The sequence below is a fragment of the Pteropus vampyrus genome, unplaced genomic scaffold (assembly GCF_000151845.1).
Source record: "Pteropus vampyrus isolate Shadow unplaced genomic scaffold, Pvam_2.0 Scaffold173, whole genome shotgun sequence".
Lineage (NCBI taxonomy): Eukaryota > Metazoa > Chordata > Mammalia > Chiroptera > Pteropodidae > Pteropus > Pteropus vampyrus.
In genome coordinates, this window is record NW_011888954.1 from 2,002,019 (window position 1) to 2,017,866 (window position 15,848).

The 15,848-nt window shown below is 42.2% G+C and overlaps 1 protein-coding gene across 1 annotated transcript in view; it reads right to left on the minus strand.

The window, feature by feature from the left end:
- The window catches only part of ALK (ALK receptor tyrosine kinase), a 653,478-nt gene extending 643,573 nt beyond the window's left edge, over nucleotides 1-9,905 (minus strand). Inside the window, exon 1 of the mRNA XM_011370765.2 lies at nucleotides 9,236-9,905. Within this exon, the coding sequence (XP_011369067.1) occupies nucleotides 9,236-9,905 (670 nt within the window). The remainder of the gene's footprint in view (nucleotides 1-9,235) is intronic.
- Between the last annotated feature and the right edge of the window lie 5,943 nt (nucleotides 9,906-15,848).

The following is a 15,848-nucleotide window of genomic DNA, read 5'->3' on the forward strand; positions in this document are numbered from 1 at the left end:
AAGGGAGGGAGAAAAGTAGAGAAGGAGACAGAGAAAAAGAAAAAGAATCATATAATCATTTCAATAGATGCTCACTCTAAGGGAACCCAGATACAATGCCACGGATGTTCCAGCAATCCTGTGGAGAGGACCACTTGGAGAAGAACTGAGACCTCCCACTAATAGCCAGCATCAGCTGGCTAACCATATGAGCAAGGCAGCTCCAGTCAAGCTTTAAGATGACTGCAGTGGTGGCTGATATGTGACGGCAATCTCATGGGAGACCAAGCAAAAAACACCCAGTCAAGCTGTTCTTAAATTCCTAACTCATGAGAACTATAAAAGATAATAAGTTACTGTTGTTGTTGCTATTATTATTGTTTTAAGCCTCTAACTTTCAGGCTGATTTCCTATGCAATATTAGATTATCAATACAAAGAAAGATAAGTTAAAAACACAATGAGATACCACCATACTTTGAAAATACCAAATACGCCCAAGGATATGGGGCAAACAGAACTCTCACACTTTACTGTTGGGAGTATGAAGTGTTATATCTACTTAGAAAAACAACTTGTCAATTTCTTATAAAGTTAAACATACATTTACCAGCAATTTCATAATAAATTTAAGAAAACTGACAACCTATTATCACAAAATAACATACACAAAATGTTCAAAACAGCTTTGTATTCATGAAAGCGTCAAACTGGAAACAACCTAAATGTCCATCAACAGATGAATGAACTGAAAAAAAGAGTGTAGTATATTCATATAATGAAATACTATTCAGCAATAAACAAGAACTACTAATACACATAACACAAATAATCATAAAAGCATTATTCTAAGTGAAAGAAGCCAGACACAAAAGAAAATATATTGTTATGAGTCCATGTATATGACCCTCCAGAACAGACAAAACTAATCTATGGTGAGAGAAATTAAATCAGAAATTTCCTAGAACAAGATGTGTAGAGGGTTTATTTCAAAAGGTCAAGAAGGACCTTCTGGGAGTTGATAGAAATGTATGATACTCTAATTAGGGTGGTGGGTACACAGATGTACACATTTATCAAACAAATCGAACTGTACACTTAAAATAGGTGCATTTATTATATGTAAATTCTACTTCAATGAAATTGAAAATAAACACTATATAATGTTGGCCATAGTTTCAGAGTGCAGAGTTTGACACTAGGTCAGAATCCTTTCAAGTCAAAAAATAATCAAGTGTTCTCCCTCATTCTCTTTCTTTCATTCTTTTGGTTTCTTTTTCTACATCTATGCATCTCAGTGTCCAGGAGAGAATACCTGCCTTCTGTTTTCCTGGATTGCCTTATCTTACACATTCTTTTCTGTTTCCCCACTTGTATATCTGTCATTCTCAGTAATTTTTGTCTCATTCTGAAATGTGGCTGTATTTTCTGTCCATCTTTTTCTGTCTCCTATATACTTTTTTCTCTCTTCCTTAATTGATCTGTATGTAAGACCAAAGAGTTTTTTAAGTTTTTGATTTATGTATTGAATAGTTTATTATATTTGTTAATTCTAAAACTTAGTGTAAGAAATGTTTTATTAAAATTATTTTATTTATTTATAAATAAAAGTATGTATTAAAATATGTGTAATTTACATGTTCCTTGGTTATTATTTTTCCCTCTGTGAGTTGTTGACATCACTTGTAAAAATGTTCCCGTTCCCTGCTTCAGGAAATTTTTGAAAGATCCATTATAGCCACCAAGAGAAAGAAATGTAATCAAGAACTGAGGAAAACTAACACTTGTTGAGTGCCAACTATGTGTCAGGGCCTATGACATGCCTTATCTCATTTAATTATCACTATAACATTGGGAGATGGGTATTATTTTTCTCACTTTAAAAATAAGAAAACTGAAGTTGGAAGACAAGAAAATAAAAAGCCTTGGGCTAGTAAACGGTAGAGCAGGGCTTCAACCCCAGATCTAGGGCTTGTGCTAACCGTTAACTGGAATAGCCTCTTTTACCTTTGATTTCCCAGAAATCCAATTCCTTGGCAGGAAAATGGATAAAAAAGTTATGTTACATTCACATGAAGGAATACGACATAGCAGTAAAAAAAGAAAGAATACCTGTACACACAGCAACATTGAAAATCCTACAGAAATCATGTTGAGTAAAAGAAACCAGAAACAAAAGAGTACTTATGATTTCATCTATATGAAATTCAAAAGTAAGCAATACTAATTGATGACATGGAAATCAGAAGGATGGTTGCTTGGGTGGGAGGTGGATACAGACTAGAAAACGACAGGAGGGGACTTTCTGAGATACTGGAAATGTTCTGTATTTTTAACTGGGCTGTGGTTATATGGATGTTGCATGTGTGACTTATCATCAAGCTATAGACAACATTAATGCATTCAATGTACTTCAATGTATTTGTCATCTTTCAATTAAAAAAAAAATCATTTTCTGATGTTAAAATACAAATGTAGAGTTCCAGTCAAGATGGTGGAGTAGGTAAATGCTGTGCTTGCTTCCTCTCACAACCAAATAAAAATTATAGCTAAACTACAGAATAGCCATCATTGGGAGTCACTTAGAGTCCAGCTGAACAGAAGTCCTACAACTGGGGACACACAGAAGAGGCCACCTCGAGACTGGTAGGAGGGGCAGAGACACAAAACAGGCTGGTCCCACAACCACATGTGGCGGTTAAAAATCTAGAGAAATATCTCAGCTGCAGGGGTCCCCCTGGAAGAGCCAGGGGTCCCTGCCCCACACAGGGTTCCCCAGCCCAGGGTTCCAGTGATTATATCACTAAGTGATTCTGATAGAATTTCCCTGGGAAAGGACCCAAGCTCAGAACAGTCCAGATAGAAAATTCATCACAAGGTTTACTAAAGAAGAAAAATGCTGTTCTGAGAAATCTAACTCATCAAAAAAGGTACTGGGATACCTCCCACCTCCTCATTACATCATCACCAAGCCAACACTCTCTTTTAACCACTCTTTCCTCACATCTTGGCCTGTATGAAAGAGCCAGGTCATCACTAGGTTAAGAAATACTGGCTACACCTAGACCAAAGGACAAAACAATGTCTCTAAGGAAGAAGGCATCCATAAGGCTCCTTGATAGCTTTATTCACAGCTCTCTCCCTGTGACTCCAGGATACCTATAACCATCCTCACCAACACTCCCTATTCTTCATTTACTCCCAAACAAAGATGATATTCATGTGCTTCTTCCAGAAGCAATGCTCAGCTATGGCTCATAAAAAAACACCACCTATAAAACGCTGTGTGGATGCTGAACAGCCTCTCTTAGGCTGAGGCACTTTCCTGAGGCAGCCTCCCACTCAAGTCCCTGGGCTGTGTGTCTCCATGGAATCTCAAAAGTTTAACTGCTCTTAATGGGCGTACACCCATTAACAAGTTGGTACTTTCCATCTCTCTCCTGCCTCCCACTGACAATGAATGGTGAGGCTAGAAATGTAAGGAAAGGGTATAGCTCCAGCTAATTACAATAAAGGAGTTACCAGAGACCAGTGGCCCAGTACCTCTCGGGGCATGAAGGAGCTTAAACTGCACAGATCACTCTCAGTTATGGAAGATCCACTATCTGAAAATTATTCTTCTGTAATGCCTCTATCTTGTTCTTCTTCAGTATTAGATTTCATATTTTCATAAAGTTAAGGCTTGATTTCTTTCTATAAAAGAAAAAAGAATTGGATTGTGAAAATGGTGCTTGAATCTTTGGAGTGAATCCAAGATCAAAAGATCTACCAAAAGATACAAGTCGATAGACATGAATTAAATACTACACCTCAATCCTCCTTCTTATCTACATTTCTGGAAAAGACAGGCCTCCCATGGCAAGAAAATGAAAACTACCACCCTGGTCACTCTCCCCATTTCCAGCAGATCCCATCTCTCATCTCTTAGGAATTAGAAGCTAGTTGCATGGGGAACCCACAGTACCACAACTGCTACTACCAGGGTAACCTCATATGGCCACAATAAGGACTTTGCAACTCCAGATGGCACCATTCAAATAGACTAAAATGTATATTCAATGCTGGGGTGTTGCTGCTGCTAAGAGAACCATATGGTTCATATTGATGGAATACTTTATTATGTGTCAAGCATTAGGTTAAAGATTTACTTGCATCATCTAATTTAATCTCCATGACAACACCTTGAGATAAGAACTATAACTATCCCCATTTTTCTAATAATGAAAGTGGGCCTCAAAGATATCAAGAAACTTTTCTTTCATGCCTATTGACCACCAAATATTTGTTGCATGGCCTTCTAACAAAGATTATGTAAAGCTTTTCATCTATTTACATGTGTTGGTTGTTTATAATCTGTACCTTGAGATGATTCCCTTAGTAGAAAGAGCCCTGAGTTTAAGGAAAGGAGGTATGTGGTCCTTGTCAACACCTAACGCAGCATCTGGCATCTCATAACTTTTCAATATATAAATGAAAGTTTCCAGGTATACCACTTTCTACCTGTATGACCTTGAAAGAGTGTTATCAAACATCTAGCCTTCAGTTACTCCATTTATAAAATAAAACAAACACTTGCCCTTCTATAGGACTGGTAAAAATTATTAAATGTGAAAGTGCTTTATAAATTGTAAAGTCCCATACAACTGTTAACAGGATATTAACAGTGGTTATAAAGAAAGACAAAATGTCATTTACGAGTCAGGCTGGTCAAAGTCCCATGAAGTGAGATTATCAGATAGGAATCCTAAGAATGGCAAAGGATTATAACCTCTGCTAACCAACCCTCTCTTCTTCTCCTACCTGCAGGCCAGTCACTTCTAACCTTCAGCAGACAAACTTCCTTATAAAAACTAAGATAATGCTGTATGCCAACTGTAACTGAAAAATAAAAATTTTTTAAATAAATAAAACTGAAAAAAAAAAGAGTTATATTCCAAAAAATCCTGATTCTTGCCACTGTCCCATATCCCAGCTCTCTCGCTTATTGTGGCTTCTTGACATTTGAAAATATAGAACTGATTAATTATGAATTCTGTGGCTTGTCTGACCCACATCTCACCTTACTCTCTGATCTCTTAGAATTCCATTCCTTAGTATGGGAGTATCAATTTCAGAAAATAAGGTTTCCTTGATATCCAACCTGAAGTTTCCTTCTGCAAGTTCATCCTATTACTTCTACAGGCCGCACTAAATAACTCCTCTCCTTCACTACCACTCTCCCTCTTCAGAGACCTATAGATTGTGACTATAGCTTTCTCTTCATCACCACTTAGCCAGCCATATATATTTCTTTTAATCTTTCATCATAAATCAGTCCTTTTAACTCTTAAATCAGCTCTCTGCTCTTCTCTGGACTAGTTCCAACTCTCCCAATTCACCTCCAATAACTGATATCCCTTCCGGGAGCTCCAATTTCCTTTGCCCTCTCCAGAAATTAAATGGGAAGGGACTGATAGATATGTGAGCTCAAAAGTCAGGTATACTGCATTGCATACATCTACTTTAAATTGATCAGGCCTCTCCATAGTACATGTCAAGTCCCCAGTTGTATAGCCCTTTTCTTCGAGTGGGAATGGTGGGGGTTGGGAGAGAGGGCATATAGGGAAAGAGGCTCTCCTATCCCACAAGTAATCATCCTCTAGGCTCCAGCCTGAGGGACATAAGGAGCAAGATGTTAAAACATCTACAAAACAGGCTACAGAGTGAGGCTGTGAACAATGTGGTAGCCTCTAGGCAGACATCTTTTCTGAGATTTGGGCTGTCCCAGGATGGTACACAGTCTCAACAATTGCCTCTCTACCATCTTCTCCATGAATGCGTACTCTGGACAACTGCCTCCTGATCCCTTGTATGAGTTGAAGGCAACCCACAATGAAAAAGCATTAGCATGTCATGCATTATAAGGCCTCTCGAGACATCCTTTTGTCCTCTCAGACAACCCAAACTACAAGCAATACAAATGTATTGCTTTGTCTTAATTGGGTACTTTTCCATTTTTACCACATTCCTAGTGATGGTCCTGCTTAGATTTAGGAAGCTATCTTCAGTCATACAAATGGGCTGCTCCAGGCCCCTCACTACAGAGAGTAGCGGAACTCCCATCCGTTCCTCTTTCCTTCCCACGGACAGCCCCATCAGCATGGTTGTGCCCCTCTAGGCCAGACCACCAGTCATTTGGGAAGAATTAGGGAGAAATAAACTGAGTTGTGCTTATTTTCTCTTTGTATATTTGAAGATCTTATGTCACAAAAGAGTTAAATGCCTCTTCTGTAAATCACAACCTATATGAAAAGTATAAACCCATTTCCTCAAATAAGATAAAGAGCAAAATCAATCTAAGTGAGAGAACTAAGCTTGACTTTTCATACAAGAAAACAAATGAAACCATAATGATATATGTTGCCCCAAACATGAAACAGTATATATCGCAGGGTATGTCCACTCCCTCCATAGGGGGGTCTGCAGTGAAAACTGTAGAATAAGGCTGGAGAAACAGTGGTAAGGCAAGAGGCTAGTCCTGCCTGGCTGGCTGCCTAACTGAAGATAGCATATGTCTCAAAGCAGGAGAGTCCAGGCCGTTCCAAGTGTGATCACCACAAGGCCCAAAGTGCTTTTCAGTAGGCTGTCTGTCTCTCTGGAGGTCATAGGGAGCTCATCCAGTTACACTTAATGTCTTATTTGATCACATCAATTATCATTTGATCCCAATCCTGCTGAAAAATGCTTGGCCAAATTTTCTAGCCTTTTAATGGCAGAATCCTGGCTCTTCCTGAAACTGGGATTGCTAGATGTGTCAAATGATGCATAAGGGCTTGGACCAGCTGCCAAATGAACTGCGCTACTGAAGGAGGACTTGAGATGCTCACAGTGTGCTTCCCTACTGTCTGTAGCAGAGCAGCTCTTGAAGTACACTCCTCTCTGCATGAACTGCCCCCCCCCCGGCAGTTTAAACTCCTTATTTAAGGCTCAACTAGAGTATATTCTTCAAATGCATTAAGTATGTGAGTCTTCAGAGACATTCACTGATAACTTCATGCAACCTGCTTGTTTATAGTAGACAAGTTCAGCACTGCAGAAAGGACCCCTTTTGCCTGTCACCAACATCTGATGATAGCTGAGCTAGATTGCTAGGGCCTATTTTCATTTAACAAGAGGTGATGGGAGAGTTCTGGAGATCCTCATGGACATCAAAGTGGAAAAAACCCACATTCCCAGAGAAGTCATTTTTATATCCATTACAAAAATATTAGGCACTAAAAGAGAATGTTGTACATATAAAACATAGAAGCCACGATGACATTAAAGCACAGCTGTTCTTTACAAAAATATCTGTGGTGAGACAATAGTATTGGTCTCCTATCTCAGTTCACAGAGGGCAGTAACAAACTCATCAGACACTGACTCTTACTATGGATTACTATATATTCTAGCATTAAACACAAAGGGGTCATTTTAGGTGCCAGTGCCACTAATGTTTTTTTGTTTGTTTGTTTTTTAAGATAATTAGAAAATTTATTTATACACAAAGAGCTATTCCAATGTCCACAATAACAATGTTCTAAGTAAGTTAGCCTTGGTATTTTGAAAGGGATGCACTTGTTACAGCCACTCTAAACTAGCAACCCCTTTTCATGCTTGTCCATTATCTGGAGTGACAGGACCAACACCTTTGAGGGCAGCCAGGCTTCTCATTTATCTTAAGAATAACAATTGTACAGATTACCTCTCTATTCGGACTGCATTTTAACATAAAAATATATTGGTTAAGCACTGACTCAAGTGACCACTTCATCTTTGGCTAAATTCATAGAAGACTGGAGTAGCAAGAAGCAGACCGAATTCAGTTCCAAAGCCATTAATGTTAATGTTGAAATATGCATCCAGATTCTGCTTTCCTTGGGGACCACATACCAGTATGTTTACTGTGCAATGACTGAGGAACCACAGCTTCTGAATGTCCCTACTGCATAGAGTACTGGGTGCATGTGGGAGATATTTGTAGCTCTACAGTGGGTTTTTTCCAATGCTTTCCATCCAATTAATACTAGACATTTGTAACCTCCGGAGCATAAGAATTTCATTTATTTCTGATGATGAGAATGATATGAAAGATGCTGGGTTTGCTCAATGGAATTAGTGTAGGCTTTTAAGAGGCATGGTTTCTTTTCTGTGCTTTCTCATTCATTTATACTGTATATTTTATTCAGGAATCTTTCCCCAGCGGTCTTACAAGAGAAAACATCCATTCAAAGCCACCTGGTTTTCCAGTCAAAGGGTACTATGGGAAGAGTTAAAAGTAAGTGCCTACACACACACACACACACACACACACACACACACACACACACACTTCAGTGAGTATGGAAAGAAAATGAGAGAGTAAATGAAACAGAAACCTCATTTCAGCAGTCTCCAGCAGAGAGATCTGCAACGAAACAGGCCTGCCACAGACAGTCATCCAGAGCTGCTGTTGCAGACATTCAAACTAAGAATTGGGAGGAAGGAAGGAAGGAGGCAGGGAAAGAAAGGGAAATCAACTATTGTCTCTCCCTGACTTCACACTTACTTCTTCAAAAAAGACAATCTTGTCAACTTTGCTCCCCCTCTTTGCATCTCCCTCCTGTCCCCTGTCCCTTAGTTCCTCTAGGACTCTCCCGATGACATCTGAGAGGAAAAACAAGAGTCTGTGAGTGGATAGCAGAGTGAGGTGGAGGGGGAAGGGGGTACAGGATGAATCAATTAAGAAGAAGAAATCCTTAGGTAAACCAACATTTGAAGGAAACAGCTAGGTGGAATTAAATCATATGATGAGGAATTTTATTTTCCCTGAGAAAATGTACCATATTACGCAAATCTGTGTGGCCAGGAAGAGGAACAAGGGGAAGGGAAAAGGGGCAATAGCTTTGAGATCTAGAGCTAACCTTGACTATAGAATAGGGGCATTTCAACTGTCCCAGGGACCCAAAGAAGGGCATCCAGTCTTGGCTAGGATTCTGTGTAAATCAGTAGAAGGAGGCATTCTGCCAAGAGCAGGAAACTCTTCTCCCAACTTGGTTGCTGAAGAAGAAGAAAGACCCTTGAGGAATAACTATGTTTAAGAAAATATAGTCTACCTGGGGGAGGAAGTTTGTGGAAGGAAGAAGGAGGGCTAAGAAATAAAGGCTAAGGTTTTGGAAACATGAGTTAATTGACAATAGCTGAAAATTGATGTGTCTAAAAAAACAAATCCCGACAAGGCGCAGGCAGGAGCTGCTCACCCGACCCGAAGATCTGGAAGAGAAGGCGGGGTTGGGAGGCACGGATTGCTGCGGACAGCCTTCCCTCTCTGCCCACTTCCGATGGCTTCTTCTCGGGCATCAAGCGGATCCTCAGCCGCCCTTCACCGTGGTGAATCCACCAGCTAAACAGCTCGGTGAGGTTGAACTGGAGCAACCCCGCAGTCGCCTCCTCTGGGGGCCCGATGCAACCCTCGAGGATCGCCTCCTCTCCCAGCTCCAGCACCAGCTGTTTGGCGCGCCGGAGCTTGCGAATGGAGCCGCCCTTCAGCACCCTGGACAGCGTCTGTGCCGGGGCAGGAGAGCTAGCGCCTGCTGTCCAGGAGACCCCGGGTGGTGGCCCCACCAGCCTAAGCAATGGGGCGCAATCTAGAGCTAGAGAGCCACGCGCCTCCGGCGAGAGGGACGGCGGCGGCAGCAGCAGCTCCCGGGCATAGACACGGAAGAGCGAGGGCACCACGAAGTCCACCGCCAGGCTCTTCCTCTGCAGACGCGAGTAGCTAAGCGGCTCCCGGGGCTGCAGCACTGGCCCTATGGCCGGTAAGTCCACGCGCTGGCCGGACCCGGTCCCGGTCCGGGTCCTGGTCCCGGAGCTCGAGGCTGCCACTGAAAGCAGTGGGAGCAGCAGCCATAGGAGCCCTATGGCTCCCATTCCGCCAGAGAAAGGTTGTTTATACTAGTCTTCCACCTCTAGGGTATCAGTCTCGTCCTCTGCTTCCCCCCAACTGGGAAGGGGCTCCAAAAAGTCTTTGGTTGTGAACGGCTCCTTCCACCTGATCTGTGGGAAACTGTGCGTGCACTCGATTCTCTCGTTTTCCTCCAATTGCAAGGAGGCGAGCAGAAGTATCAATAAAACTGGGTTGGAAGCTCAGAGGTGTGTCAAGAGACCCTGAAGTACACTGCGCTCAGCAGATGGGACTCTGTGCCTCTCGTGCGCAGCGCCTAGTGTCGCACCCTCGTCTGTAGCTCGCTGAGCTCTGGAACAAGAGATAATACTATGGTTGAAAGGAGATGGCAATTGGGTACCGTCCTCTCCTGCCCCCCGCAGCCTGAGCTGTGGTCTGTCCACTCTGGAGCGGCCTCCAATCCTCTGCAACTTTCCTGCCAGGAATGGTAGCTCCAAGCTGTTGTCTGCTGTTCTGGTCGCCCACTGCACTCCTTTTGGCTCCTCCGAGCTTCTCGCCCCTCGTCTGGGGCTGAGGGGATGGAGGGGTAACTAAGGGTGGAGACTGCTTTCTTGAGCTCCCTCTTGCAAGCCTCCGCAGCAGGAAGTCTTCAGATTGCACTACTTGCTAAACTTCTAGGCTTGAATCGAGACCCCGCGCTATGAAGTGTAGGTTCTGGCTGCCACCGCACAAGTTTGCGATGTCCTTGCTCTCCTCTCGCGTCTCTTCTCCTCAGAGTTCTCACGCACCAAAGCGGCCCCGGCGACAGCAGCTGAGTGAAAGCATTAAGGGCAGAAGAGCCTGAAATCTTGCTGCTCCATCCTCACCCACTGGCAGCCCCTCATGGCTTCGGGTGGATGGCTGGAGGGTGGCTGGAAGGCGCCGCAGCGCCCTGCGACCCTCCGAATAGCGGCGGCAGGAGGTTCCAGCTGCTACTGTCCCTGCCACCGCCGGAGCCTCTGGATAGCATCTGCCTGGGCGCCCGCCACTTGCAGCTGGAGGAGCAGCGAGTGCGCGCCGGGAGGGGGCGGGGATGCGGCGGAGGCGGGGCTCCAAAGTCAACTCGCCACCACTGCCAGATTCAGGCAGGCCTGCCCCGCCCCGCTCCCATCCACCAACCAATGGCGCAGCGATGTCAGCTCCTATGCAAATCCGCAAAGGCCTCGGCATTCATTGAGAAAAGCACAGAGCCCGCTCCGCCCTCCCTCCATCCCTCTCCCCTCTCCTTCCTTTGCCTCCAGATTCCCTGCCCTATTTCTCTGCTGTGTGAACAGGATCGTGTTTTAAATAAAATGGGCGGACTGGAAGGGGTCTTTGCAATCAAGCACTCTCCCTAATTATGCATTTAAGAGATTAAAAGGGTCCAACCTCGGAAAATCTGGTTCTGGAATAAAACTGGAAGCGAGGGTTAGGGAGGAGGGGGAGGAAGGAGAGGAGGGGCAGCACGACATTGCCAAATCAGAAAAAGGCTTGGATTAGGGCCCTAAGACAGACTTGTCTCTGGTCCTTCTATTATTTGAACGCATTGTTGGGAACCTTGGCATCCCACCATCTATCTGCACAGGGAAAGTGCAGGGTAGGGGGTGGGGAGTGGCAGGGATCTCTCAGAGTTCTTCAGCTACAACAAATACGTTTCAGACCTGCCAGTCCCAATCCCCCGCATTTTCTCACAATACTGCTTATATGTATCACCTCCTTTAGTCTCAAGTATTTTAAATTCCAGTTTTAGAGATGAAGAGATTGAGTCGCAGAGATCTTAATTGATTTTCCTTGGGTCAGAGTCATATGTGCCTCCCAAGCCCTTACTCATATGCTCTTACCCATTGCTCTGTCATACCCCTCCATGAGTAACAAGCCAAGAAGATCTAGGGGTGACTTGGCTGGAATAAATAATGATCTGACACTCTTGCCTTGGGAGTGGAGAGTTCAGAACCACAGTCCATTTTTTATTTACCTGTGAAGTAAAGGCTGCACTTCTGACCTCTCTTCCCCATCATCTTTCTCCCAGCTGTCCACACAGAACTCAGATAATGATTGTGTTTATAACAAGTGGTTCACTAGAACCAGAGACAAAACTACAATCTTTGGTTGACACAAATCTCTCTGTTCCTTCTCCTCAAAGGTTGATTGTCAGGCCTTGTGCTAACTATGGAAGCTAAAAATAAGGCAAGATCCTCCCTTGAGATGCTCATAGCCTTGCAGGTAGCAGAGGAACTTCCTCATAGAGTCGGAGCAGAGTGGAGTCAAATCTCCTTCACTGAGAAGCAGAAGGCTGCAGTAAACTTGTCTACTGCCCCCAGGAGGTGGTGGCCAAGCAGGGACCCTGCTCTCCCAGGCTAGGTTCTTTCAAGTATTGTCATGTCACCTTTGGCAACCGGGAGACCTAATAACACAAAAATATTGATTTTTCTAAATGACTTGCTTTCAGCTCTATATTTGGCAACAGTCTTTATTTGACCAGCAAACAGCCTCCCCCTGGAACTCAAACTGGGTACACTAACTTTACAAGTTTAAGGGTAAAGAATGAGATGATCCAAGGAGAAGAAATGATGCTCCTACCTAGGTGGAGGAAGGCAAGGAGGGAGGTAGAGAAAGAGAAGAAGAAGGAAAGGATATGGAGGCTGGTACTTTCCTAGTATGTGAGCATGTATATTTAGATTTTTATCAGATTTCACTGGGATGCACACTGATGGAAGAACAGTTTTCTATTGAAATGTTTTCTATTGAAACAGTTTTCTATTGAAACAGTTTTCTAGTGAAATGTTAAAAAGACTAAAAATGTAGGCCCTTGCAATCCCTACTCCATCCATTATTCTCTATATGATTCTTGTCCAAAGTCAAATTGACTCCAGTAATTTGTCAGTAACTATGGACCTTCTGCTACAATCAATGGCCACTAGAGGGCTGCAGAGACTTGAAACTTCAGAGGAGCTGCCAGGATTTAACATTCTCCCAATTAACATCCTGGACCATTCATTGCTTTAGCACCTAGTGGACACAGGGGTCTCCATTAATTCTCATGCGCTTCTAAATTCTCTCAAATATCCCCCAAGGAAGAGCAAGTGCTTCATACTGTAGATTAATTCACACAGAATCTTAAAAATATTCCCTTTTTGTTCATTTTAAAAAGGAACCAGGAATGAACATTAATAGTCTATGGTCACTACATGCATGGCTCTGTAGGACTATGTGTATGAGTGTGTATGTATGTGTGTATTACACCACACAGTAGCCTTTGGTGGAAGATATATTATTATTTCCATTACAGAGACAAAAGAGTTAAGGCTCTTTTGTCTTAGAGGCAAAATAATTTACCAAGGTCAAACGGCAAGTAAATAACAGAACTGGAATTCAAACCAGTGATTCTTCTCCAAAATTTACAGATCTCACTGGAACAAATTAGGATTCTTCCTCATATCGATAATTATAATTCTGACGGTTCTATCCTATATCATTACCATTTAGAGAATGGGAAATGAGAAAGTACAGTTAAGAAGAAGCGGGAAAAATAGCAGCAGAAAAATTAAAAGAGTGAGCAAAAGTGATAGCTAACGTCTTATACACTTAGTATGGGCCAGCATATTTCAAAATAATTATCATTCATTAACTTATTTAATAAGCGCAATAACACTATGAGGGGAAGTAATAATATCTCTATTTTATAGCTCACAAATGGAAGCTCAGCGAGGGCAACTTCCCCAAAACAAGACTACACAGGTAAAAAGATCTGTTAAATATTTGACCTGTGTATCTGAATTTCATGCTCTCAAGTCCTGGGCGACCTCACACGAAAGCAAATGGAGTGGGCAGAATAGATTGAGATGGGCAGAGGTGAACAAAGGAAGAAACTAAAAGATCCACTTAAAAAGAGAAATATAAAGGGTGGAAGTGGCACAAAAGAAGGTACTGGAAGGCCCGAGGACACAGTTAGTGAGGTGGGCTGCTCCATCTCCATTGCCTGGAGATGGTTTGGGCAGCTAAGCTAGGGAGGGAAGGAAGTGAGTAGACAGTGTACCAAGAGCCAAGTTGGACAATGAAAGCACCAAGACCCTCCTTAGGAAAATCTAAATTTCTAGAAATGGAGACGTGGATAATGCAGTTAAAGAGGCATTTGAATTTTCTATAAGGAAAGCAATAATAAAAATGGCATTTCAAATCCAGGCAATGACTTAAGGCAAAACACATCCCACAACTTTAAAATCTGACTGAGACCAACAGAATTAGTTAAGTCAGGCATTCAGTTGCTCAAGAAGAAAGAGGAGGAAGAGGAGAAGGAAAGGGAAAGAAAGAAGGAAAAGACAAAGAGAAGCAAGAAAAATAAAAAGAAGACAGAGAAAGAGAAAAGAGGCAAGAGAAAAATCCATAGGTTGAGCTGAAGCTAGACATTAGAAGATACTTACTGCTAAGACATTTGGAAACCCACAGTCTGAGGAGCTAACCCTGAGCCAAGAACAGGAATTCGGACCCAGAAGAAACATTCAAATAAACTGGATCCATGTTTAGGAAACTGGATTTTAATCACGACCTTGCTTCTCAGAGGCTCTATGACTTTGGGAATACCCTAGATTTCTCTGGGCTCATGCAATGAATTATAAGAAAGACCAGATGTAGTCCTTAAGTCACATCCACTCTGAAATTCTGTGTGAGATTCCCCAAGTGGCCAAGAGGTCTCATCCAAGACAGGAGACCTGAGTTTACAAGTACTACAAGAAGACTATGAACTTCCATGGAAACCAGGAAAAGAGCCTGGATCTAATGCTGGACAGAGGAAAAACAAAACAAAGATTTCTTTTAAAAACCGTCTCTGCCACTAGACAAACCTGAGCTCTAAAACTATAGCATGCAATTGCTGAGCAGTCATGCACAAGATATCTTCTAATAATCATCATGCTAAAAGGAAAGAAGTTAAAGTTATTAATTCAGCAATTATTTATTAGGTATCTACTGTGTGCTTGGCTTTGCAAAAGATGCCAAGGAGAGATACCATAGTGAATAAAAGTCAAGGTTTCTACCAGTGTAAGGCCATAATAAAATTAAATGAAATAACCCAAGATACAAAACTGAATTCATGCCTATGTTATAGCTAAACAAAAATTACAATATAAAAAAAATTGGAAAAAAACATTGAAAAATAGACTTACTGGAGTGACAGAATTGTGCGTAATTTTTTTTTCTTATAAATAACTTTTAACAGTTTTTGTATAACAAATAATAGCATTTGACTCCTATAATAATAGAATTTAATAAAGAAAGTGTATCGGTTAGGATAGTCAGGTTTTGTTGTAGTAACAAACAAACAAACAAAAATATCTCAGTAACTTAAAAACAATGAAATATATTCCTCTCATAGTCCATATCCATTTCAGGTGAACAGATTCTAATCACCATAATCATTTAGGGATCCATTCTCATGGAGCAGCCATTATTGTGAACTTGGAGGGTCTAGCACCAACAACTAAATACTCCAGCCTGGAAATAGCACGTGTTACGTCCGCTCATAACTGTGGCTAGAAATATCCATATGGTCCTAACCTTTCATGAGAGGGCCCACAAGGTAGACAGTCAGAAATATCTAGCAAACAATCTTAGTGACTCCCAAAGACGGAGAAAACTTGCGAGCATTGCATTAAATGACTTAAACCAGGAAAGGTCTACAAGACTAGAGTTACCCAGAAGAAAATGATCTTAATTTCCATGGGATCCATAGCCACCTGGGGAGCCCAGCCACCATCAGAAAGCACAGCCTCTCAGTGAATATATCATATGCAACCAACAAAAGAGCTCAGTCTATTTTCATTCCCCCCACGCATGATATGAGAGGCCATATAGCCGCACGCGTGCGTGTACACACACACACACACACACACACACACACACACACACACAGCCCTTCTCAAATACCAGACAGTAACAACTCTCTCCCAGAAACT